The sequence below is a fragment of the Podarcis raffonei genome, chromosome 14 (assembly GCF_027172205.1).
Source record: "Podarcis raffonei isolate rPodRaf1 chromosome 14, rPodRaf1.pri, whole genome shotgun sequence".
Lineage (NCBI taxonomy): Eukaryota > Metazoa > Chordata > Lepidosauria > Squamata > Lacertidae > Podarcis > Podarcis raffonei.
In genome coordinates this window covers 47981574-48007938 of record NC_070615.1, presented here as the reverse complement: position 1 = coordinate 48007938, position 26365 = coordinate 47981574, and the positions used below count along the sequence as shown (strand labels likewise).

The window sequence follows — 26365 nt, the reverse complement described above, 5'->3', positions numbered from 1 at the left end:
TTCATAGTGGCGGATCAGAAGGGAGGAGCGAAACAGGCTGGGCTCCGAGCACATTTTTAAAAGGAAGACGCACAGCCTGTGTCCTCCAATCCGCTGGCCATTGAGGCAACAGAGAAGGCTTCCAGGTTTGACCCTTTAGACTGGGATTGTCTACTCCAGCGTTTCACAAACTTGGGTGGACTACAACTCCCGTCATCCCTGAGCACTGGTCCTGCTAGCTAGGGATGATGGGAGTTGTAGTCCAACAACATCTGCATAGCCAAAGGTCCCCCACATCCAGGCACACCAACTCCTAGGGGCTGAGGCAGTCCCCCACCCCTGTATTTTTTGGAGAGGGCCAAGACTCCTCTATATTCTGGCCTCCACCCCTGGCTCCTTGTGGCGTTGTGTGCATGACGTGTGGTGTCACACACATGGCCTTGCCCCAAAATGGCAACTAGACATTCTGTTTTGGCGGCTGTAACCTTGGTTTGCAATGACAAACCTAGACAGCATTTTAAAAAGCAGAGACATCACCTTGCCAACAAAGGTCCGTATAGTTAAAGCCATGGTTTTCCCAGTAGTGATGTATGGAAGTGAGAGCTGGACCATCAAGAAGGCTGATCGCCGAAGAATTGATGCTTTTGAATTCTGGTGCTGGAGGAGACTCTTGAGAGTCCCATCGACTGCAAGAAGATCAAACTTCTCCATTCTGAAGGAAATCAGCCCTGAGTGCTCACTGGAAGGACAGATCCTGAAGCTGAGGCTCCAATACTTTGGCCACCTCATGAGAAGAGAAGACTCCCTGGAAAAGACCCTGATGGTGGGAAAGATGGAGGGCACAAGGAGAAGGGGACGACAGAGGACGAGATGGTTGGACAGTGTTCTCGAAGCTACCAGCATGAGTTTGACCAAACTGCGGGAGGCAGTGGAAGACAGGAGTGCCTGGCGTGCTCTGGTCCAGGGGGTCACAAAGAGTTGGACATGACTAAACGACTAAACAACAACAACAACCTTGATTTAAGGAGCCATTTGGCAGCTATCTTCTATATCTTAATTTCTAACACTGCCTTGCAGTTCAAACTCAGCCATCCTATAGAACCAGTGAGATGGCCAGAGACACCTAGCACTTCTGGGGGGAAAAAAACAATTTATGTGGTCTAAAGCATGCCAATGACCTACACACATACACACACGCACAGCTCTGCCCTACCTAAACAGACTTGTGAATAATTCTGCCGAAGTTACTAGTTCACAAGGATCTTTTGCTACCCTTTCGTGGGCCTGAAAGAAACTTCTGAATCTTTCCCCCCCCCTTCGTTGCAAGAGTTGCTTCTTATCTCCCCACAGCTAACCCAAGTGGGTGGCAATTTCCAGGCTTGCCCCAGATGGCATCTGCTTTGCTTCAGAGCTGCGTTTGTGGCCTCCATTTTAACGGCGTCTATTTTTACTCCCAACTGCAGAAATAAACGGTCTCTTAGCAACTTCCTTTCCTGTCTCATCTCTTCCTCCACGCCTCCCCCCTCTACCCCTCCGGTCCCACCTCCCAAATTATTGTTCGTCTCAAAGATTCCTTTTTCCAACATCCTGCATGTCCTTTTTGGAGAGGAGTGGGTGGGGTGTTGTGCATGCATCTGTTTGCTGGGGGGGGGGCGATAGAAAAAGGGGGTCTGGCCTCTCAAATTGTCCGTAGGCTCTGGGAAGGCCTTACGGGTCTCAGCTGTTCCAAAAGTTGGCGGGGGGGGTGTAGAGTGTGGTTTGGAGCTGGGAAAACTAGAAGTAAATACTCAATTAGGCAGGCATCCAGTGTTCCCAAACAAGATTGGAGGATGGACGGAAAGGAGGGGGGTGGGTGGAAAGGGACGCACAGAGAGCCTTGCTTGCAAACTCCTGAATGCCTGAGAAAAACAGCAGCGCCCCAAGGCAAGATCTGAGGTTGCTTGCTTCCCACAGACTTCCAAGGCCTCTGCTGACCAGGAAGGGCCAGAGGCCTCCGAGGAGCCCTCGGTTCCCACATCAAATGCTAATAATGGGAAGCGAAGACTCCCTTTAGCATCCAGAGCATAAGGCGAGGAATGAAGTAGCTCCCTCCTCATCTCCTCCTCCCGCCCTGAGCGTTCGTCATCTTCTCTGAAGGGAATACAGTGGTACCTCGGGTTAAGAACTTAATTCGTTCTGGAGGTCCGTTCTTAACCTGAAGCACCACTTTAGCTAATGGGGCCTCTTGCTGCTGCCATGTGATTTCTGTTCTCATCCTGAAGCAAAGTTCTTAACCTGAGGTACTATTTCTGGGTTAGCAGAGTCTGTAACCTGAAACGTCTGTAACCTGAAGCATCTGTAACCCGAGGTAATAATAACAAATAATAAATTTTATTTATACCTTGCCCTCCCCAGCCAAGACTGGGCTCAGGGCGGCTAACACCAAATATAAAAACAATTGAGTGAAATACAGCTTAAAAAACAAGATTAAAATGCAACATAAGAACATGAAAGGTACCACTGTACCTTTAATGGTACCACTGTACGTTTGTCAAGCAAGACCAAAAAAACCCCACTACACTCCCCCCCTTCCCCAAGTCTCTCTCTTTTTTTCTGGCGGTGGAAGAAAGATAAATCTCTGCTTTGCCCTCCTTTCTGTCCCAGTTTGGGAAGCAAGGGTTGTTGCCATTCTCCATCTTTTCCTCTTCCGATCTCCTTCCCTTCTACCCCTTGGCAATAGCAGAGGTACCCACAGGTTTAATTGCTGCAGAGCAGGGATTTTGGAAAGTTTTCTCATCTCCCTGGTTCCCACCAAATAATAATAATAATAATAATAATAATAATAATAATAATAATAATAATAATAATTTATTTATTTATACCCCGCCCATCTGACTGGGCTTCCCCAGCCACTCTGGGCAGCTTCCAACAAAATATTAAAATACAGTAATCAATCAAACATTAAAAACTTCCCTAAACAGGGCTGCCTTCAGCTGTTTTGAATAGCCAGCTCCCAGGCCGGCCGCAGTTTGAAACATCTGGAGTAGGGATGCTAGGTGAGGAGCACTCCAGATCATGAAATTTCAGGGGCCAAACCCAAGACCTAGGAGCGGGCCCTGGTGATGTCACAGGGAATGGCCCCTGATGATGTCATGGGGATGGCCCCTTGTGATTCTTCCTCTGTGTTCCCTCCCACCACCGATCCCTGGAGACGGAGGTTAATTGGGAGAGAAGTGGAGGACTGCGGCAGGAGGACCTTATCTCTGCTAAGTATATAAGCAGATGCTTTACATAACAGTAGTTTTGAGGATCTGATCAAAGACTTTGCAATTACAAAAAGTAGGAGAAACATTTTCAAATATGAAGTGGAAGTAAACAATATTTTCCATCCTACCGTAGGTTTTTCTTCATTTCGAAAAATAAAATTACAGCTTATCACTGTTTATATTTTGAATTAGATGTTTACGGGGACGCCAAAATCTTTAAAGTGCTTAAGGCCACTAAAGGTCTTAATCCTACCCCGAGGGACCCCATCTCTTGAGAGTCTTTGCAGTAATTTGCAGGTGGCTCGTGCTGAGCTGAAACTTGCAAACAGCACATAGAGAACAGAAATGAAGATTTAAAGGAGCTCCTGCCTACCTGGGGGAACAAACACTCCCCCTGCCACCTGGAGGGGGCAAGGCAAGCCTGAAGACTTCAGGTCAGCTCTGGAGGCCTGGCAACTCTAATCTGGAGGGCACCAGGTTGGCAAAGGCTGCTCTAGGGCAATGGTGTTAGGGACTCCCTGTTGTTGAACTCCTCTCCCATCAGCCCCAGCCAGCATGACCAATGGTCAGAGACGATGAGAGCCAAAGTCCAACAACATCAGACTGAAGGGATAGCTCAGTAAGTAAAGCATGAGACTCTTAATCTCAGGGTCGTGGGTTTGAGCCCTACGTTGGGTGAAAGATTCCTGCATCGCAGGGGGTTGGACTAGATGACCCTCGGGGTCCCTTCCAACTCTACAAAGCTATGACTCAGTGGCACACAGCTGGGTTTGTTTGCCATTCCTCCTCATGAAGGAAAAGGAGAATTTAAAAAAACTTCACCTCACTTTTCAGCTTTTGGTCTTTTGCATAAGAGAAAAGAAGAAGCAAAGCCTGAGTTCTGAGCGCAAGATATAATTAGTATGGTTTACTTCCGTCCGCTGGCAGTGATTTGTGCGTGAAACAGATGTCTTTGAGGAAGTCCCTTTAAAAAATAATAATTGCTGAACTTGTGCAATAGTTGTTCATGTTAACTGTTGATGCTTTTGGGTTCTTAATAGGGGGCAGTATGGATGGGGGAGATATTCCACCCGGTTTGCATTTATGAAAACAATATATGAAACACATCCTTTGAAATTTGCACTTCTCCGGGTTTCGCGATGCAGCGCCCCTGCGAAAATGGATGCGTTAGGTGGAAGTGTTTATAAAAATCCATACACTGCTGGAAATATACATGGGAGCATTATATGAGGGGGAAATGATTTGTAAAAAAAGAAAGAAAAGGCAGAATTGGAAGCAGAAATGTGTTTATTAGGGGAATGGTGAATTTTCTGGAGGACTAAAACACACAGAAGCTGATAGAGATGTGATGAAATGAAGATTGGAAAAATTAGAAACTGGAGAGAAGACAAAATTAAGGGATCCCTCTATCCTTCATTGGCCTTCGGACTGGATTTGCATCTCCCCCATTAAGGGATGTGCCAAGGCCAGAGCGGCTCGGTTCCTCCTCATCTGCCATCTCCGCAGTATTTATCATTTATTTATTAAACTTGCTAGTCACTTTTCATGCAAAAGCAACTCAAAATGCAGCTTACAGCAGCATATAAACGTGTCAAAAATTTTAAAAAGTTTTTGCTGATAATCTTACTGTTTTATCTTTTTTGTAAGCCGTTTGAGGGTTCTGTGAAAATACACACACACACGTATACATATATATACATATAGATACACACATATATATAATATATACACATACATATATACAAACTAGTCAAGCAGTAAACAGATTTTATGAAATAAATAAGTATCTGAGACACAACCATATTTTTTAAAAGGCAGTGTTGAATCATCCCTCTCAAGGAGACCATGGCGTGGTGGAAAATATATTTTTTCTGACTGGTGCCTAAAGATATGCAGTGATGGTACCAGGCAGACCTCCCCAGAGAGGACATTTCCCAAACCACCTCTGAAGCGGCCGTTCTCGTGCTGAAGGAAATCAGCCCTGAGTGCTCACTGGAAGGGCAAATCCTGAAGCTGAGACTCCAATACTTTGGCCACCTCATGAGAAGAGAAGACTCCCTGGAAAAGACCCTGATGTTGGGAAAGATTGAGGGCACAAGGAGAAGGGGACGACAGAGGACGAGATGGTTGGACAGTGTTCTCGAAGCTACCAGCATGAGTTTGACCAAACTGCGGGAGGCAGTGGAAGACAGGAGGGCCTGGCGTGCTCTGGTCCAGGGGGCCACAAAGAGTCAGACACGATTAAACGACTAAACAACATCGGCAACTTGCAACCAAGTGAAGATGCCCAGGTGCCAGAACGGTGCCTAACGTCTCCACCATCTGGAGGTGCATACCTGGGGATCCTTGGATCTGGACCGGTTTCACCCACTAATAGCAACACCTCCTGTAGAATTCTATCCCTTATATTTTATCTGCACAACCGGAATAAATTACAAGAACCATAACGTTGTCTTGAAAAAATACAACTTTTGAGCTCCCTGGCTGCAAGATGGCTACTACACGTTCCATTTCGGCGACTGTAACTCTGGTTTAAGGAGCCGTTTGGCAGCTATCTTCTATATCTGAGCTTATCTAACACTGAGCTGCGTGAGTAAGCAGATTTCTCCCCTTGCTCTCCTGATTCTGGGCACAGAGGTGTGGATTGGGGCTGGAAGGAGAGAGTAAGTGTTTGGGCAATTGCAATGGTGGCAGAGAAAGAGGAATATCACATGGTGTGGGGACCCATGTAGGGTTTCCTGACTTGGCTGAAGCCGATGGGAATTGTAGTCCAAAACATCTCCACTAGGTTGATGGAGACTGGCTTAGATGGTCCTCATTCCTGATTTCTTTTTGTTGCATCTGTTTTATTACGTTGCATTTGGCAACAGATTGCACATCGCAGTCAAGCAGAGCGTTAATTGTGTTGTCTGGACATTCCTGATGTCTGCCTCAGAGACAATTGCCTTGTGTGCTGTTCTATTTGCTGGTTTGGTCTGTCTGTCTGTCTGTCTGTCTGTCTGTCTGTCTCTTTCTCTCTCTCTCTTTATCTCCTCATTGGCCAAGCTTGCCCAGGGAAGCGAAAATAGAGCTGTTGATTTGAGTGATAGGAAGAAGAGGAAGGGGTGGGGTTGAGAAATCTTATTCACGGTCACATTTGGCATCTGATGGTTTGTCTCCAAAATGCACTTGGGGCATGCATGAAAAGTTCGCTGGCTGAGAGGAATCAGTCTCCCTAGCACCAGTTGGATTTTTAATTTTGCACTGAACTGGAAAACAGATGCTGGGCACCTGCAGAACTGCCTCAGGGTGGCAGGTGCGTTGTAGTAGCTTTATTGTCATAGAATCATAGAGTTGTAAAGTTGGAAGGGAGCCGAAAGTTCATCAAGTCCAGTTCTTCTTGTTAGGAATATAAGAAGCTGGCACTCCAATATATGATTAACTCCAATATATGTAACTCCTATATATGATTATAGCAGCGAGATACTGCCTTACCCACTGTAGACGAATGGCTGATAAAACTATTGGACTTATCTGAGATAGCAAAGTTAACATGTTTAATTGGAGAAAAATCACTACAGGCATTATTAAGGATTGGACTTTTTGCATATCAGGATTTGAAGATTGAAAAAACACTAGTTTACAGAAGGTAGAATGGTTGGATCTTAATGAGTGAATACTGTATCTTGCTGCAGGACAGAGAAACACAAGGTTTTTTAAATCTTCAATCTTTTCTCTCTTTTGCTTTCTCTTTCTTTCTGTCTTTTTCTTTTCTTCTTTCTGCCTCCGTTCTGTTTTAGATTAAGTAGCTGTTTTATTTCAATGTATTATAAAAAATATGCTTTTTAATTGATATGAATTTATATATCTTTGAATGAATATCAATATATATTTACTGGTCTCATCAGGCTACTGGTCCATTTAGCAGCTGCTCTCCAGGGTTGAAGCTGGGACTTATAGCATCCTAAGCATGGCCTCAGGGACGCGGGTGGCGCTGTGGTCTAAAGCACAAAGCCTAGGGCTTGCCGATCAGAAGGTTGGTTGTTCGAATCCCTGCAATGGGGTGAGCTCCCATTGTTTGGTCCCAGCTCCTGCCCACTTAGCAGTTCGAAAGCACATCAAAGTGCAAGTAGATAAATAGGTACCACTCCGGTGGGAAGGTAAACGGCATTTCCGTGCGCTGCTCTGGTTTCGCCAGAAGTGGCTTAGTCCTGCTGGCCATATGACCCAGAAAAACTGTCTGTGGACAAACGCCGGCTCCCTCGGCCAATAAAGTGAGATGAGCACCACAACCCCAGAGTCGTCCACGACTGGACCTAACGGTCAGGGGTCCCTTTACCTTTTATGTATGGCCTCTGCCACTGAGTCTCTCAACCCCATCTCCCTTACATCCTTCTCCCTTGAATAGTTAGCTTGTTTGGTATTTTTCTGTACCATGGTTATGTAAACCTTGCCTAAGGGCCTTGAAACGAAACATTTGTTGTGGGCACTAATCCCATTTGAAAACAGCCGCCTGGGACGTCTCCCTCTAAGGCTCGGAGGAGACACGGCGCTTCCTTTCCCCTATGGGAATATCCAGGCTTTTAATCCTCTTTGTTAGAAGTTTGGACCGTTTCCTTCCTCCCGGTGCAATCCTTTCCTGAGCCAGTGGCATCCTTAAGTCAACATGGCTCCGCTGAACCCCAGAAACATCTCCTAGGGACTGGGCTGAAAGCAGGAACTGGAACCCCTCTGCACTCGTCGTATTGCGAGAAGTGATGAGAAGCCCCCTCGCTCCTCCCTGTGCCAGTCTCCAATTTGAAGCACCCAAGTTTTCCTTTCTGCACGTGGGTTGGTGAGCTTTAAACCTGACTGGCTCCCGCTGTTTGGAGCTCAGGGGTCAGGAGACTTTTTCAGCAGGGGGCCGGTCCACTGTCCCTCAGACCTTGTGGGGGGCCGGACTAGATTTTGGAGTAAAAAATGAGCAAATTCCTATGCCCCACAAATAACCTAGAGATGCATTTTAAATAAAAGGACACATTCTACTCATGTAAAAACACGCTGATTCCTGGACCGTCCGCAGGCAGGATTTAGAAGGCGATTGGGCCGGATCCGGCCCCCAGGCCTTAGTTTGCCTACCCATGGTCCATAACTTCAGTCTCTTGGGGAACGATTTTCCAGTTCTGGCTGTGGACTCCATTCACCCAGAATGAGCATTGTATCCTCTTGAGGGAGGAGGGTTGAGTATATTTTATTTATGAAGATTGCAAGATTTCTGCTCTCTGACCCATCGAAGGGAAGTTTCCTTCCCTGTCCCACATTGTGGGGACCAGATGCACTCTTGAGCAAAACTCATCCCAAGTCTTCCAGAGCAAAATCTGACATCTGTCCCAGATACCTTGAAGTAAGTTTGGGGTGGATACCCAAGATCATAGGAGACAGCGGCTGTTGTGACCAGCTCACCTATACACACCCCTGATTCATAGAAGGGACCCAAGTGTCATCTAGTCCCACCCCCTGCGATGCGGGAATCTCAGCTGAAGCACCCAAGACAGGTCACCTCATCCAACCTCTGCCTTAAAACTTCCAGGGAAGCAGAGTTCACAACCTCTGGGTTAGGTGGTGCTCTCTGGATAGTGTTGGACTCCAACTCCCATCAGCCCCTGCCAGCATACCCATTGGCCAAGGACAATGGGAATTGCAGTCTGTCTACACCATTGGCTTCCTTCATCTTGGCTTGTGGATATTGACTAAGCCGCAGTTTGGTTTTTGAGCTCTTACCTGTCATCACCCACTTATTTCTAATAGGGCTGCTTTTATCACTTAAAGCATCTGTTGATGTATTTGTAACCAAGCCGCCCAACCTTTGCATTGGGAATAAAAACAATAGTTCGGAAGAATGGTAATGATAATAATAAGTACCACATTTCTCTTCTGATTTTCCCTTTTGAACTAGACGCAAGCTGGCAGGAGAATGCGATAAAGAAGAATGAAATCACCACAAATTTTGAAAACTGAAAATCAAATAGCAATCCATAAAAACAGCACAAGTTAATAAAAAAGTGATAATTCATAATCAGATGGGACTTATGTGTAGTCTCAGAATTCCCTTCTGCATGCAAATGGAGAGCAAATAACGCTTCTTAGAACTGTGTATAAATTGTGTTGCTTCTAATAAAATCGATCTGCGGTCTTTAATCAAGGCAGCAGATTTTAAATTAACCAGCTAATTAATTAATCAATGCTTTTTAAATTAATCGAGGGATTTTAAAAGGAAAAAATAGGGTTCAATTAGGCACGATCGGGGAAGGCGCAAACAGGAAGTCCGTCTCCCCGTCTTATAAATAATCTAAAGCAAGGACTAGCTAACTAAGGTCGAGAGAATTTCTTCTTCTTTATTGGGTAAAAGACATTAATTTCACGATTTGGCAGTATAAGTAATTTCACTGGAGGATAAGAGCTAATTTTGAGAGCTGAAGTGCCACCCCCCCGGACCCGGGAGTGATCCGCGAGAGAGCCTGTTGAGGAGATATAGAAGAGTTTGACAGCTGTCAAATTAGCTGTCAAGAAGGAAAAAGAGAACTTTGTTTCTGCTATCTCTGCTGGATATACTTGCTACAATTTGGTTATACTTTGTTGAAAACAAGGAAGAACTGATACAAACTAACTTGATTTTTGGATTTGAACTGGAAGGAAGATAAAGTAACCAAAATCCCTCTAGAGGGGATTTTGGGACATTACAAGAATGGCTGAAGGAGGAAAAATTCAAGCTAAATTGGACAGAGTGTTTCTTCTCTTGGGAAAGTTACAAGGCCAAATTGATGTTTTGGCTACAAATGTTGCAACTCTGGACTTAACAGTAAACAAATCCATTGAATTTGATAAGGACTTGACTCATGAAGTCCATGCAGCTGGACAAGAAGAGAAACTTGAAAGATTTGAGAGTGTGGAGAAAGAGATATATGTTGTTTCTGAGGAAAAGGAAGGAGGAGGTGTAATGTTGCAGATGACGAAGGAGAGACAGAGGCCTGACATGATGGCTACAAAGGAAAATAAGTACTGGATGATGAAAATCTGTTTTGAATTGAAGATTGAAGAATGGAGAGATCTCCTTATGTGGAGATCTGAAGACCTATGGATTACAAATTTGATTAAGGTGAAAGTTGGAGCTTTTGGGACATTTGGACTTAAAAGGAGTAAGAAACAAGATTCAGGCTCCACTTTTAAGTATGGAGGTCTGGCTGGAAGAAATATGGACCCTATCGGGACAGAGCTTCTCCGAGATCTGGTGTTTAATATTAAGGACTACCAAAAAAACCGGCAGAGAGGAATTGAGAGAGAATTAAGAGCCTCGGACGTGAGGTCTCCAGGCTGATAGTAGACTAAGACTGATGGACATTTGTTGGGGATTGAAACCGGGAAAGGGGGGGTGGAGTTTGGGAATCCAAAGGGTGCAGAATAATAATCTGTTTTTTTTGTTTTTGTTTTGTTATTAGTATGAAAATTGGGGAATTCATGGAAGGGAATTTGGGTCGACTTTAGAAAAAAGTTTTAAGAATGAGCACTGATGTTTAAATACTGATGTTTATAAGTTAAAATTGGTTTTTTTTAAAAATGAATTAAATATAAAAAGGTCAAAAATTGGGGACAAGAACTTGTTGAATTAACAATTTGAATTGGAATATAAGAAGGGGAATATAAGAAGGGGAAGTCAGGGAAATATGTTATTGAAAATAAGGATTGTAAACTTTATGTGTTTTTAACTTTTTTGTTTTTTCTTTTTGATTTTTTTAATGTATAAAGGTGGAAAAACTCAATAAATATCTTTTTTAAAAAAACAAATCTAACTTTCCCCCCCTCACCAGATATTATGGAAACATAGCCCCTGAATGGACATGTACCGTATGTTGTGTTGCTGGTGGCAACAAATTTGTGGCTGGCCGAAAAAAGCCGGCCACAACTCTTTTAGACTATTAACGTGGTGGATGGACTAAGTAGCGCAACCCTGTCTGCTTGGTTTTTTTAATTTCTTTGTTCCCACCATGAGGTCTAGAACCTTAAAAATTCAGTTTGAAAAGACTTTCAGGATATGAAATCTGTAGTGATCCCTCCTGGAATGCTCCCTGGTTCCCTTCTGTACTTCATTTTTTAAAACTCCTTTTTTTATTCCAAAATACCATTTAAATCAGGCTTCCTCAACCTCGGCCCTCCAGATGTATTGAGACTACAGTTCCCATCATCCCTAACCACTGGTCCTGCTAGCTAGGGATCATGGGAGTTGTAGGCCAAAAACATCTGGAGGGCCGAGTTTGAGGAAGCCTGATTTAAAACAAGGGCAAACTTGTTCATCCAGCCTGATCCTTGTAGCTTGTTGCTACCGTCTTTGCAGCTGGTGGCTGATTCTGGAGCTCTCTTTGTCTTGAAGGACTTGCACTAGGGTGTAATTACACAGGACTATGTGACTATTGGGTGTTTTGTTTTGTTTTTGTCACCCCTCCTTTCCACCCTTCCTTATTGGCATGTGATGCAAAGAATAGCTTTTGGAGCCTCTTGTGAGTGTACCCAAAGCCATTCTTTGTCCGCCAGCCGGTCCTGGGGGCATTGAGCAAAACGCACAGCGACTTTAATTTTTGTTTTTTGTTTTTCTTCTTCTAATTGCCTCTGGGTTTTGGTCTTAATTCCATAAGCTGCTTGGTGAAATTAAATGCCCTTCTAGGAGAGTCTGTCTTTGCCGCTCCTGAGACTTGGCTTTTGGGGCTAATTTGGCAAATTGGAACGGTTATGTAAGGCAGGGAACAAAAGCCGTACCTGATACCCTTTTGAAGTCATGGATACTTGTGTTTTTAATGTGGAATGAGAAAATTCCACAGGAACTGGATAGGAGTTCTTCACAGGGTTCTGTCTCTCATGGCTGAGAACTAGTCATTAGGCTTCCCTTTTTTTAATAGAAAACCAAACTACAAGAGGCGCATTATTAATATTTGCAGTAAAATTAGTGCACCAACAGTTCACAACTTGTAGTTTGGTTAGACACTGAGGTCAAGCTCTGAGAGCCTTCTGGCGGTTCCCTCTCTGCGAGAAGTGGGGCTTCTCGGTGGTGGCGCCCGCCCTGTGGAACGCCCTCCCATCAGATGTCAAGGAGATAAACAACTATCTGACTTTTAGAAGACATCTGAAGGCAGCCCTGTTTAGGGAGGTTTTTAATGTGTGACATTTTGATGTATTTTTAATCTTTGTTGGAAGCCGCCCAGAGTGGCTGGGGAAACCCAGCCAGATGGGTGGGGTATAAATACTGTGGTACCTTGGGTTACAGACGCTTCAAGTTACAGACGCTTCAGGTTGCAGACTCCGCTAACCCAGAAATAGTACCTCGGGTTAAGAACTTTGCTTCAGGATGAGAACAGAAATCGTGCGGCGGCAGCGGGAAGCCCCATTAGCTAAAGTGGTACCTCAGGTTAAGAACAGTTTCAGGTTAAGTACGGACCTCCGGAACGAATTAAGTTCTTAACCCGAGGTACCACTGTAATAAATTATCATTATCATTATCACTAAGATGGAGGGTACTCTTGCCTCCAGCATTGACAAGTGGCCTTGGTGTCTAGGAGTCCCTGTTTCCAGCTGTTTCTTAATCTCGGGGTCGTGGGTTTGAGCCTCACGTAGGGCACGAGGTTCTGGCATTGCAGGGGGTTGGACTAGAGAAACCCCCCCTGGGCCCCCTTCCAGCTCTACAATTCTATCGTTCTGAGAAATGCTTGGTATGACATTTCTTAGCCTTGGTGGGGATGTGAAAGATGGGATTGCACTTGTATCCTACTTTTCTCCCCCTCATTGAATCCCCACAACACCCTTTCAAGGTAGGTTGGGCTGAGGGGCAGGGACCAACTTCCGAGGTCAGCCATTGAGCTTCACGGCTGGGTGGGGATTTGAACCCAGGTCTTCCACGTCCTAACTCCAAACACTGGTTACACCACAGTAGCTCCAGAGTTCCTTTTAGAGGTTGACTGAAGGGGTATGTAATTGTGGCGTGTTCTGGGATGGGAAGGGAAGACTAAACAAGGCAACAGACCCGTGCCCTCTGATGGTAAAGGTAAAGGGGACCCCTGACCATTAGGTCCAGTCGTGACAGACTCTGGGGTTGCGGTGCTCATCTCGCTTTATTGGCCAAGGGAGCCGGCGTACAGCTTCTGGGTCATGTGGCCAGCATGACTAAGCCACTTCTGGCGAACCAGAGCAGCGCACGGAAACGCCGTTTACCTTCCCGCCGGAGCGGTACCTATTTATCTACTTGCACTTTGATGTGCTTTCGAACTGCTAGGTCGGCAGGAGCAGGGACCAAGCAATGGGAGCTCACTCCGTCACGGGGATTCGAACCGCCGACCTTCTGATCGGCAAGTCCTAGGCTCTGTGGTGTAACCCACAGCGCCAGCCGCGTCCCTCCTCTGATGGCAGAAATAAGGCCACAGAAATTCTCGCTTCTCTCACACACTTTGGTTAGTCTTTGGTGCACGCCTGAGCCCTCGGAGGAAAACAGCAGCAACACACAGCTTGACACACGCAGATAAATATGTATATATATATTTTTTTTAAACGCCAACTTGTTTGTCTGGAAGCAGTTCTTACTTGCTCCCAGCCGAGTGTGTAATTTGCAAACCTGAAGTGCAAGTTTTGAGGGACAGGTAGGGCAGAGGAGTAGCATAGAGGCTCCCTCCAGGGGAACACTAATGGATGGGACAGGACTTGGGGGAGCATAAGGACCCCCCCAGGGGGAAATCCAGGGAGGGGGTAAAAATCTCAGGGTGTGGGGGACTGGTGCACTCTTGTCGCCTGATGTGACTATTATCTGTCCAGGACTTCTAAGCTGTAATAAAGGCTTGTCCTGCCTTAGGGAAGGGCCATAGCTCAGTCATAGAACATCTGGATAGCTCAGTTGGTTAGAGCGTAGTGATGATAACGCCAAGGTTGCAGGTTCGATACCTGCATGGGACAACTACATATTTCTGCATTGCAGGGGATTGGAACAGATGATCGCCGGGGTCCCTTCCAACTCTACAATACTGTGATTCCCATTATCCGTCTCCCTTAATTGACAGAAAATTCTGGATAGATAGAAAATGGAATAACTTTGATTCCTATGATCTCCTTTGAATACAGAAGGGCTCAGGTTCTCTCCAGGTAGAATCATAGACTTACTTGAACAATGGGAAGAGACCCCAGGGTCATCTAGTCCAACCCCCTGCAATGCAGGAATCTTTAACCCAACGTGGGGCTCAAACCCACGGCCCTGAGATGTAAGAGTCTCATGCTCTACCGACTGAGCTCTCCCATAGGGAAGAACCCTTCCTGAAAGCCTGGACAGCTGCTGCCAGTCCGTGCAGACAGTATGGAGGCAGATGGGCCAGTAGGCAGACGAGGGTCCCTGTAAGCCAGTTGTCCTGGGTATCACATCTCTGTGTGTCGCCAGAAAGTTGGCACGTGGTGGTCAGCGCACAGGGCAGGTTGCTCTGTTTTTAGGATCAGATTTCGGACGTTCCTTTCACCGGAAGCTCTCTAGATCTCTGGTTCTTTTCCCCAGTCCTGCTGCCAGGAAAACGCTTTACTGGGTGGTCTTGAAATTTGCTTGCAAAGATTTGCTGCAGCAAACGGGTGTTTCTTTCCCTTCGTTGCAAAGGGATGGCTTTGATAAGAAAACTGTGATTGTGGGCACTTTCCTGCTTTATCCAGCTTTATGGATAAAATTTTATGGCTGCTTTATGCAACTGCAGCCTCTGTCTTAAGGTTGCTACAGAGAGGTTAATCTCACCTCCCATCTCCCAAGGGACAGGGGAATATTTGGGAGAGATCCCAGGATATCAGGTTCAGCTGAAAAATGCAGCCTTCTCTGTGTTGTGTGTAGGTAAATAGATGGATGTTACTGGGAACAGAAGGATCAGTCTTATTTCCAGTCTGCGTCAGTTTTACGTATGTTCACAAGTCTGTTATGTCCTGTTTCCCCATCAATCTGCAAATCTTTTTTTAAAAATCCTTGCAAAAATATGCATTCAATCTCTTAATTTCTCAATATATGCATCTCTGGACACATCTGTCCCTAAATAGGCAACTTTTCACTCATTTTGAGCAGAGAAGTGCATCACAAAAATTCGGAGAAGTTCAAAATCCAAAGGATAATTGCATTCTGATCCGTGTCTGTAACCCAGGAGAGGTGCAAATGGGAACAGTTTGCTTAAAATGATGGACTGAACACAATTCCCCTCCTTCCCTCTCTAGTCACTCCTCTGTCGCTGCTGACGGCATTGGTCACTCTCCCTAGCAAGTGCTTAGACCTCCCTAGGAAGGCCCTCTTCTCATTCAGAGCATAAGAAGATCCATGCAGGATCAGACCAAAATTCCACCAGATCTAGCATCCTGCTTTCCACAGTGGTCAGTCATTTACTTCTGGAAAGTTTGCCAGCAGGGTGTGGAAACAACCACCTGTCTTCTGCCAATATTTGCCTCTCCCCCCAGACAGCTCCCAGGCGCCTCCATTTTGGAACATTTAAAACCTGGAAGTGAATGCTCCAGTTTTCAAATGTTTTTCGGAAGCCAAACGACCGACGCCTCAGTTGCCGAACATTTTGGAAGCCGAACGGGCTTCTGGAATGGATTACGTCTGACAATCGAGGTTTGACTGTACAGTGGTACCTCGGGTTACATACGCTTCAGGTTATATATGCTTCAGGTTACAGAGTCTGCTAACCCAGAAATAGTGCTTCAGGTTAAGAACTTTGCTTCAGGTTGAGAACAGAAATCGTGCTCCGGCGGCAGCGGGAGGCCCCATTAGCTAAAGTGGTGCTTCAGAACAGTGGTGGTTAAGAACAGTTTCAGGTTAAGTACAGATCTCCTGTACGAATTAAGTACTTAACCCGAGGTACCACTGTAATTACTATTGATAGCCTTGTTGTCTCTGCGTTTCCCTAATTTATGACAACCAAGAGCAGGCCTTCACTATACATTTAAAGTACACGGCCTCACAAAGAATTGGGACAGGCTGTGGTGGATTGAGCGGCTGAGAAAAATAGTGGGTCCAATGGTCAATGAGGTGGTTTCTGAGTATTCTGTAGAGCAGCGGTTCTCAACCTGTTGGTCCCCAGATGTTGTTGGACTACAACCCCCATCATCCCTGAGCTCTGGCCTTGCTATCTGGGGTTAAGGGAGTTGTAGTTCAACAACATCTGGGGACCCACAGGTTGAGAAAGGCTGCTGGAGAGGGAAGTAAGGAGCAGATGGGGCTCAGTCACCTGGGAAGGTAGCCCACCTAGGAGAAGGAAGACCTGAACTGACACTGCCCTGTGGAATATCTGAGGGAGAAGAAAAGGCTCAGGAATAAACCCTACGCAAATCTGGAGTGAAGTTCCGAAGATGGTTGGATGGCACCTTGTACTCCTCCTCCTGTGGCCAAGCTGGTGCCAAACGTCTTGCTCCTTTGGACCCCATCAGTAAGGCCGAGAAGGGGGTCTTGTTGTCTGGGCAGCCCAGGACCTCCAGACACACTGCCCAGGCTGGCACCCTGGGGCGGTCACTTCGGTGCTCGTAACGCAGCAAAAACAATGCAGGAAGCAGCAGTTATGAGCTACCGGTTTCTTCAGCCACAACAGGCGCTGTGATTCTTCAGTGGTTTGACGACTTCACCCCTGGAGGAGCACTCCATTGTCTCTCAAGGCAGACAGATGCCAGCAATTGTAGTTTCTGGAATTAAAGTTGCTGGAAGTGGTGTTGCTCTATGAACGGGGGAAACTGCCGTCCTCCAGGATTCTTTGCGCTTGAAATGTGTGTTGTCCATGCTTTAAATGCAGCGTGCAGCTCTGCCCGGATCCGTGAAACTGCTTCCATCTTCCTTTGTGTTGATGATTTCCCTGAGGTTAATTATTTGTTAACCTTCTGGTAGCTGGACTTGTGATTGTGTGTTGCAGCTGTATCTGGAAAGGAGTGGAGCAGGCCCGTGGCAGAGGTTTGCTGGGGGTGAATCGCGGCTGCGAAGCACGATTACAGCTGCATGCGAGAATTCCCCATATAAGGTCAAAACAGCCTTGGAAAAATAAAAGCTTGTTTGATTCCATCAGCCCAGGGGAAAGAGAGGGGTGGGGGCTGCTTCACACATGGCTCTTTTCTCCCTCACATTATTATCCTTCTGGCTGATTTCCCCACAACCGAGAAGACAGAAGCCACCTGGAATAAAAGAGACCTGCCCCATCTCCCGGCTCCCCGTATTTAAACTTACAAGCCTCCCCACACACCCATTTGCAGCATGGCTGTATGCAAATACTGCAAGCAGGAGTTTTAGGGGGGTTTTGTGGGGCAGGGGCATTTTAAATATGGAGGGTGCCCAGACCCTTTATCCCAGGTGGCATCCATCTTTGGGGGCCAGAATGACAATTCCCTGGTTTATTTATTTTGGGGGGCATTTTGTACCTGGCTGTTGGCCACTTGTGACCAAGTGAATATGCCCGGGCGCCATCAGACATCTCCACCATCTGGAGGTGCATGCCTGGGGAACCTTGGATCTGGACCGTTTTCACACACTAGCAGCACATCCTGTAGAATTTCATCCCTTATAGTTTATCTGTGCAATCAGAACGAATTTCAGGAACCCAAAATATGACTTTTGAGCCGTCTGGCGCCAAAACGGCGACTAAACATTCCATTTTGGCGACTGCAACCCCGGTTTAAGGAGCCATTTGGCACCTAGGTTATATATGTGAGTTTCCATCAGCGGCTGCAAGTAGTTAATGAAGTCAGAGCTTCTGGAAGCACCTGTGAAAGAGGTTCCCTGCTGCACCCCTGTGAGTCTATGGCCATTGTGATTGGATTGATCAGTTATCCTGACTTTGTATTACCCTTGCCTTGTGAGACGACTGCCCTGGTTGGCCGATGCTTGCACACTTCTTTGGGATGTGAGGGGTTGTGTGACTCTAGTTTTAATCGGGCGGGTGGGAGGGCTTCTCACGCAGAGCAGCATTGGGCAGAAGCTGGATTGGGATCTGCTGGCAGATCTCGGGGTGATTTGCATCACGTCAGCAAGGGTTTCCGCAATTTGCTCAGCAGCAACAAAGCGTGTTTGCCTATCTAAACCAGCCTCCTGGAGCTCCGTCCAGTTTCTGGTATGGAAAACCAGTTCTTCAGCTCAGAATGAGCTCGGAGATGCTCCTTTATTTAATTCTTAGCTGTAGCCACAGGGTGGCTGTGAGCATAAATGAAGGGCAACTCTGCAAACCCACCCCACACATTTAAAGCACCATTATACCCTTCAGATAGCCACAGCCTCTTGCAAAGGGTCTTGGGGATGCAGGTGGTGCTGTGGTCTAAACCACAGAGCCTAGGACTTGCCGATCAGAAGGTCAGCGGTTTGAATCCCCGTGACGGGGTGAGCTCCCGTTGCTTGGTCCCTGCTCCTGCCAACCTAGCAGTTCGAAAGCACAAAGTGCAAGTAGATAAATAGGTACCGCTCCGGCGGGAAGGTAAATGGCGTTTCCATGTGCTGCTCTGGTTCGCCAGAAGCGGCTTAGTCATGCTGGCCACATGGCCCAGAAGCTGTACGCCGGCTCCCTCGGCCAGTAAAGTGAGATGAGCGCCGCAACCCCAGACTCAGCCATGACTGGACCTAATGGTCAGGGGTCCCTTTACCTTTACCTTTATTCCCTTCACAGAATGGTTTAACAATCGTTTCTTCTTCCCAGCGAACTCTGGGAACTGTAGCACTGTGAGGAGACACTTCTCTGCACCCTTAACAGACTGCAGTTCCCAGAATGCTTAGATGGGTGGAACTCACGAATATTAAAAGTGGTTTGAGAGCGCTCTATGTGGTGTCAACTGCCTCAAACTCTTCCGAGGGCAAGGTGAAAATACAAGGATGCTGAGCAAGTTTGGGCATCCGACAGGGTTAAGTCCTCCTGGCTCTCTTTACGCTTGAGATCCGCCTGCTTCTCAGTCTACCTCTTTGCTCCCGGCTGGTCCGATTGGCTGTTTAGACTTGCTGTCTGCCTTGAGTAAACTTTACGCCTCTTTTAAAAAATGTCCCCTGGCTGAACTTGCCATCCCCGTCCGTGAAATGCTGGGAAGACAGACTCTCTCCCTCCCCGGCCAAAAAACCCTCCCCAGATTCTGCTGCTACTTCAATTTCCACCCCATTTCATGGCTGTGTGTTCAGGTGGCTGTTCCACTTTGCAAGGAGTCGTCCATTCTGATGGTGGCTCCGCAGCTCCTGGGGAGACTGGTGTAGTGGTCAGAGTGTGAGGCTAGGACCCGGGAGAGCAGGGTTCGAATCCTCCCACTCGGTTCACTGGGTGACCTGGGAAGCCAATTCTATATATCTCTGTATTGGACTGCATGCAATAATTCTATAAGGGAGACCATTATTGATCTGGTTTGGGAAAACTGGTTTATTCCTAGCTTACCATTTTCAAATGCATCCACTTTGGAGTTAGACCCATCCTGTTCCCGCATTGATTTGTGATTTTTCAGAAAAATCTGCTTGAATATTTGCATCCAAATGCACATTCTAAGCCTATTTTGATATATTATTTGGTCTGTGAACTGGGTTCAGATACCCAAGAAGCATGGGGAAAAGGTGGATAGCTTAAATTTCAACCTGCATGTTGATCTAGGAGGGTGAGGTTCAGGCGAGCACATCCTATTAATTTCCAAAGATCAAATTCCTCCGACATCACTGATACTATTATCCCCAAAATTCAGAAAGTTTGCCCTTGTAGATTTAGATGGTGGTATGTACCAGGGAACCTCTGCGTAGGTTTGCGGCCAGGGCAAGGTTTGAATTATCCTAGCTCACTAGGTAGAGCATGAGATTCTTAATTCCAGGGTCGTGGGTTCAAGTCTTGCTTTGGGCAAAAGATTCCTGCATTGCAAGGGGGTTGGACTAGATGACCCTCGGGTCCCTTCCAACTCTGCACTTCTAAGAATTAGCTGCGGCACACTGTAGACCTCGAAACAGCCCAGCTTGCTCGTGTTTAAAAAGCACAGCAAGCTCTCTGCAATTTTGGTTGCTCCAGGCATGCCTTCTACAGTGGTACCTGTCAAGAAACCATTAACCTCTTGCACCAGCAAGCGCCTGGCTGTGGGAGGCCCAGCTGTGTGGGGCGAGAGCAGCATCGCTGCCACCATTTCCTCTCCTCCTCCTCCTCCTCCTTCACTTTCCCACCTGGCATCCTTTCCAAGTCTTCTGAGAAGCTTACTGATGATTTATACTGGTAGAAAACGCTTGTGTGTGCCTGCCTGGCTTGTCTGCCACGCTGCTCACCAAGGTTTTTCAACTTGGCCGTTCTTTGCGCATGTAAACACAAATTGGCCATGTCCCGGGGTGGGGGTGGGGGAATTCTGATGCAGGCTCCATATCCCTCCCACGATGCTTTGCCAGTGTGCCTTTGCTGGCATGTTGTAAATCAGGGATCCCCAAACTAAGGCTGGCAGGCCGGATAAGGCCCGAGGGACTTGTTTATCTGGCCCGTGGCAACACCCGCCGCCTGCTCTTACCGGCGCTGCGCGGCTGCCCACTTCCAGGTCGGAGGAGCACCGGAAATAGCTTCCGGGGGGGGGGGAATGGGGAATAGTATGACTGGTCGTGGACCCGTGCAGAGGGGCCTTTTTTGTCAAGGGCTAACATAATCCTAGCATGTGGACAGCGGCCTTGGGAGTAGCCTATCTGGTTGAAAGAAAATGATTTTTTGTGTGAATTGCTCATATTCCACGACCTCTATTTGTAGTAAGCAGAGACGTTACGGCCCATTTTGGTGTGGAGGGAAAATTGGCCGTCTGTACCATTAGGCAGGTGTGAGGGCAGCGTCTTGGGCGGCAGATGTTTTGGGAGGACAGCAGGAGAAGCCCCTCTGACTGTACTTTGCTGTTTCAGCAGGAGATGCCACACAATCTGTCCTGCGCCCACACACAATGCGTGCCCAGGAGGACACAATCCCCATTGCCAGCCTTGAGATGGCGGGTGCTGTGGGTGGCGGATGCAGAATCTTGTCCTTTGCCTTGGGCAGCAAAATACCTTGAGCTGCCCCTGAGATTGGCCTTTGGTTTAAAAAACATGGTGATTTCGGGTAGGGTGAGGGAAGGAGCAAAAATCAACAGCGAGTGTGTTTTGGAAAGAAAAGGCAACCCAGAAGAATTTGTTTGGCAGGTGTATATAGCAATGCACTGAGATGACTATGTTGGCTAATAATAAGCTATCGTGGTGACTATTATGTCCTAGGATAGCTCAGTTGGTAGAGCTAAAAAAAGAGAGAAAAAGACTTCTGATTCCTTGTCTGTCAGCTTCCTAGACTTGGGCAACACCCTTGCTCCCAAGTAGTATCCAGCTCTTCTACTTTCCACAGACTAACCTTTTTTTCAGACTTCAAACCCAGATACCGCATATTCCTTTTCCTTTTTGCACAAAAAGTCCATAAGGGGTTTCCCGTTATTAATAAAGGGCAATGATGATTTTTCTATAACTAAACACGTCAACTTCGCCGTCTCAGCCAAATCCATTAATTTCCGTCACCATTCTCCTGTAGTAGGTAATAGCAAACCCTTCCATCTTTGTGCATATAACAATCTTACCGCTGTGATAATATACAGTGGTACCTTGGTTTACGAACTTAATCCGTTCCGGAAGTCCATTCTTAAACCAAGGTGTCCTTTCCCATAGCAGCGGGGGACTCAATTTACAAATGGAACACACTCAACAGTAACCAAAACATGTTCTGCTTCGAAGGCAAAGTTCTCAAACCAAAACACCTACTTTTGGGTTTGCAGCATTCTTAATCCAAGTTGTTCATAAACTAAGCTGTTCTTAAACCAAGGTATCTCTGCATTTCAATATACAATTCTAGGAAATGTGTAGTTATTTAAGGGCGCTGGGGGTTGTTCGGAGACACCTATTCAAATGCCCTTTTAAAATATGTTGGGGGGGATTAATGGGTTGTTCTTGTTTTTATTTTTATTATGTATTTTAAGTTTATATATTGTGATTTTGTCTTGGCAACTGCCCTGAGATCTGCGTTCCAAATTCAATATATATAAAAAAAGAGAAAACAGAAAATAAACTACAGCTCCCATCAGCTCCAACCGGCAGTGTTACACTGATGGGAGTTGTAGTCCAAAATGTCCGGGAGGAGACCTGGGTGGCAAAGGCTGCTGTACAGGAAAACACTGAACATTTGAAACATGCTCTCATCCTTCCTCCTTATAACTTTCCCGCTTCCATTTTCCCTTCTAGCCAACCACCCTTCCCCAGGGCACCATCAACATGAACCAGTGTACGGATGTCGTGGACGGGGAAAGCCGGACCGGGCAGAAGTTCTCCCTCTGCATATTGACGCCTGAGAAGGAGCACTTCATCCGAGCAGAGAACAAGGAGATCATCAGCGGGTGAGTTGGCAGCAGTGTGTTCTCGGAAGAGGGGCAGCGGCAGAGAAGGCAGGAATCGAGAGAGGCCACGGCATGCAGCAAAATTCTCATTTCGCTGCTGGAGCAAGAGGCTCAGGGGGTTCAAGGAGGGGGCGTTTCTGCACCCCATGCTGCTGAGCGCCCTTTGTGGTGTGCCGGGGACCCCCACATTTTGACTCTCGCATCCTTGGTTTGTTCCAGGTGGCTTGTGGGCTTGTGTGGATGTTTGGGCGATGTCGCCCTCTTCAGGCAAAGGAGGGGATAAGAATGTGCAACGCTGGCCTCTGCGATTGGCTGTCAGTCTGAAGCCTCTGGATTGGCTGGGCCTTGCGCAAATATTGGGAGCTTGGCCTCCTGCCCTTGGCTAGTCAACAGCTAACACCCTAGTCACCCCTCCACCCCAAGTCTTTCCAAATGTCGTTGAACCCAGAAAATTATATATTTGTATCGGGGTGGAATTGCACACCAATTCCATACCAATGTGGGACATTGTATGAACATATATTTTAAAGAATCGTCATTCCTATTGCAGCTCCAGCAGCTGGGTAGCCCTTTCCTGAACAAACATAGACAATTCCAGTAAATTATATGAGTTTTTGTTGTATGGGTCTTAGTCTAAGGTCTAGAAACACGCTTGTTATAGAACTTAGCACAGTTTCCCGTTGCTTGGTCAATATTGACTTAGGGTTGCCAAAGTCTGGGTGCTAACACTTAGAAGGCCCTGTTCCACATGCACACTGGCTTCACCATGGCCTCCACCTGCTCTCTCTTTTTTTTAATAAATATTTTTTATTAGATTTTCCATTAAAAAAACATTTTTACAAAATTATACATCCATTTTTAACTTAAACCCTTTTTTCCAGAACTTCCCTCAGCTTGTCTGATAATTTTCCGTTTATTTTTTATCCTCGTCTCACATTTCCCAATATTATATTGCACTCAAATACTCTTAATCACATCATATTTTTTAAACAATATTTCTAACAGTAATTTCACAGAGCTTCTTGAAAGCCAACGAACGTTATTTGATCATCACAAAATTTTTTGATATACTCTGTAAATTTCTTCCAGTCTTCGGAGAATCTCTGGTCACGTTGGTTCCTAATTCTCCCCATCAATCTGTCCATTTCTGCGTATTCCATCAGTTTCATCCTCCATTCTTCTTTCATGGGCATCTCTTCCTGTTTCCATTTCTATGCCAGCAAAATTCTGGCTGCTGTTACTGCATACAAAACTAAGGCCTCCACCTGCTCTCAAAAGTTCCAGCAGTTCTGCAGGGAGTCGTTTGCTCCTGGGAATGTCGTACACAAGCCAGTCTTATTGTAGTTCCGGCACACTCTCTCCTCGGCCTTTTCTGGTTCTGACTTGGTCTCTGTTCCCCTGCTGTCCCCTCTCCCTGTGTACACAGCTGCTCTTCCTCTCTTTCCCAAGGAGGACTGACCTTTGGAAGGAAATTAAAATGAAATATTCCTCCTCCGTTCCCTGCAGCCTACTTCCCGGGGCCTTGCAATTTGGCAAACGCTGAACGGTTAGGCGTCTGAATAGGGAGATCTCTCTTTGAGGCGCAAATCCACCCGCCTGCCTAGGCCAGACATAGGCAAACTCGGTCCTCCAGATGTTTTGAGACTACAACTCCCATCATCCCTGACCACTGGTCCTGTTAGCTAGGGATGATGGGAGTTGTAGTCCCAAAACATCTGGAGGGCCGAGTTTGCCTGTGCCTGGCCTAGGCCTAAAATCTCAGCCTGTCTCCCTCCAGAGCAGTTTCTTCGCCCAAATTCTGAGCAGTGAAGCACACTTGCTTTTTCTGAGTTGGTAATGTGCTCCTGAAAGGATCTACTTCCAGAGGCAGTTAAATGTACCTTCCTTTTGCAGGCGTTCCCCACCCTAAAGTTTACGTTCTTACGAAGGCCCTGGGTTAGCCTGCTTTTAAAATCAAGGTGGGAGTGGATCACTGAGGACTAGGATCATTTCCAGTCCCAAGCCCACGGCAGGCTAGAATCCTTATGCAAAGACGTCTTGAGCTCAGCAGCTCTGCATGGAGCGGAAGTGGCAAACCTGAATTGCCCTGAGCTGCAGCCGGCTAGCCTCTTTTGTTCTATTTTTTTGCCTCTTAAACCTGCAAATCCTGAAATAGGCATTAAAACAAAGGAGGGGGGGAGGAAGATTGAAATGAGCACAACAGACAGGGAGAGGCAGAATCCAGGCTGCAGAATTGGACCTGACCTGTTGAGCAGGTTTTGCTTGTTTCCTCCTTCTCCCTGTCACAGCTGTCCTGCCCAAGTCGGGCTTGATCTGCGGGAATTAATTTTTCCCTGAATTTCTTGCCCGTCTCTCTTGCTGGGGCCAGAGTGCTCCAGCCGCCTGCAACCCCTTTCTTGGAGAAATGCTTCATGCCTAAAGAAATGTTCAGACTCTGTACGGTTTGGGGAGATCTGGTTCTGTCAAAACTGGGGTTAACAGGGGCAAATTGGCCGGCCACTTGACCTTAGAAACCGAACTGGCGTCAGTTTTGTTCCTTTGAGGAGTTATCCGTCACAGAGCTCCTTGCGCTGAGTCACGGCGAGATTTTTGTGTGCTTTAAGGACTGCTTTTAAGCTATTTAAAGCTTGCTGGAATGCTGCCAGACAGAGGGCAAATTGGCCACATCCACACAACACATTTAAAGCACTATCATACCACTTTCGGCAGAATTCTGGGAGCCGCAGCCTGTTAAGGAGCTGAGAGTTCTTAAGAGGTTCCCTGCACAGAACTACAACTCCCAGCATTCCCTGGGAAGAAGGATTGATGATTAACACAGTCTGATAATTGAAGCTCTGTGAGGGGAACAGGGGCCTCTTTGCCTCTTTAACAAACTACAGTTCCCAGGATTCTTTGGGGGAAGCCAGGACTTGAATGCTTTGCATGAGGCCTGAGCCTCGCCAATTCTTGGAATTCTGCTGTTAAGAGAATGAGCCCAGAGCAAAGTCTGTGGTCCTAAACAATGTTAGAAACTCAGATAAATAAGCTCATCGTCAAAGGGCAGCTTAAGTCTGGGATATGTTTGCTACAATGGTACCTCTAGGCATGGATTGCCAGCTCAAATTGTCTGAAACTCAAATTGGTATCGCGATTTGAGCGCCGTGCCGGTTTCAGGCAATTTATCAATATATCGCCCATCTCTAGTGTCAGGGTCAGACTCTGGTACCTCCAGAAACCCTGTGTTGACAAGACTGAGTTAGATGGACCCAGTGGTTTCACTCTGTCCAAGTAGACTTTTTGTTCACCTTGGGAAGGGAGGCAGAGAGCAGTTGCTCCCTCCTAAGTGAGCCGTCTCAGGGGCTGTTGGCGCAATTCAAAGTGTTGGTGCTGACCTTTAAATCCCTAAACGGCTTCAGCCCCGTATACCTGAGGGAGCGTCTCCACTCCCGTCATTCAGCCCGGACACTGAGGTCCAGCTCTGAGGACCTTCTGGCGGTTCCCTTGCTGCGAGAAGTGAAGTTACAGGGAACCAAGCAGAGGGCTTTCTCGGTAGTGGCACCCGCCCTATGGAACGCCCTCGTATCAGATGTCAAGGAAATAAACAACTACCTGACTTTTACAAGACATCTGAAGGCAGCCCTGTTGAGGGAAGTTTTAAATGTTTAATGTTTTATCATGGGAGCCGCCCAGAGTGGCTGGAGAAACCCAGCTGGATGGGTGGCGAATTAATAATAATAATAATAATAATAATAATAATAATAATAATAATAAAAGGTAAAGGGGCCGACTCTGGGGTTGCGGCG

At 46.6% G+C, this 26365-nt stretch overlaps 1 protein-coding gene across 7 annotated transcripts in view; it reads left to right on the top strand.

Moving 5' to 3' along the window:
* MPRIP (myosin phosphatase Rho interacting protein) overlaps positions 1–26365 on the top strand; it is a 218247-nt gene that overhangs the window by 119058 nt on the left and 72824 nt on the right. For all 7 annotated transcript variants that reach the window (XM_053364529.1, XM_053364525.1, XM_053364526.1 and 4 more), the window contains exon 4: positions 22432–22583. In XM_053364529.1, the coding sequence (XP_053220504.1) occupies positions 22432–22583 (152 nt within the window). The remainder of the gene's footprint in view (positions 1–22431; positions 22584–26365) is intronic.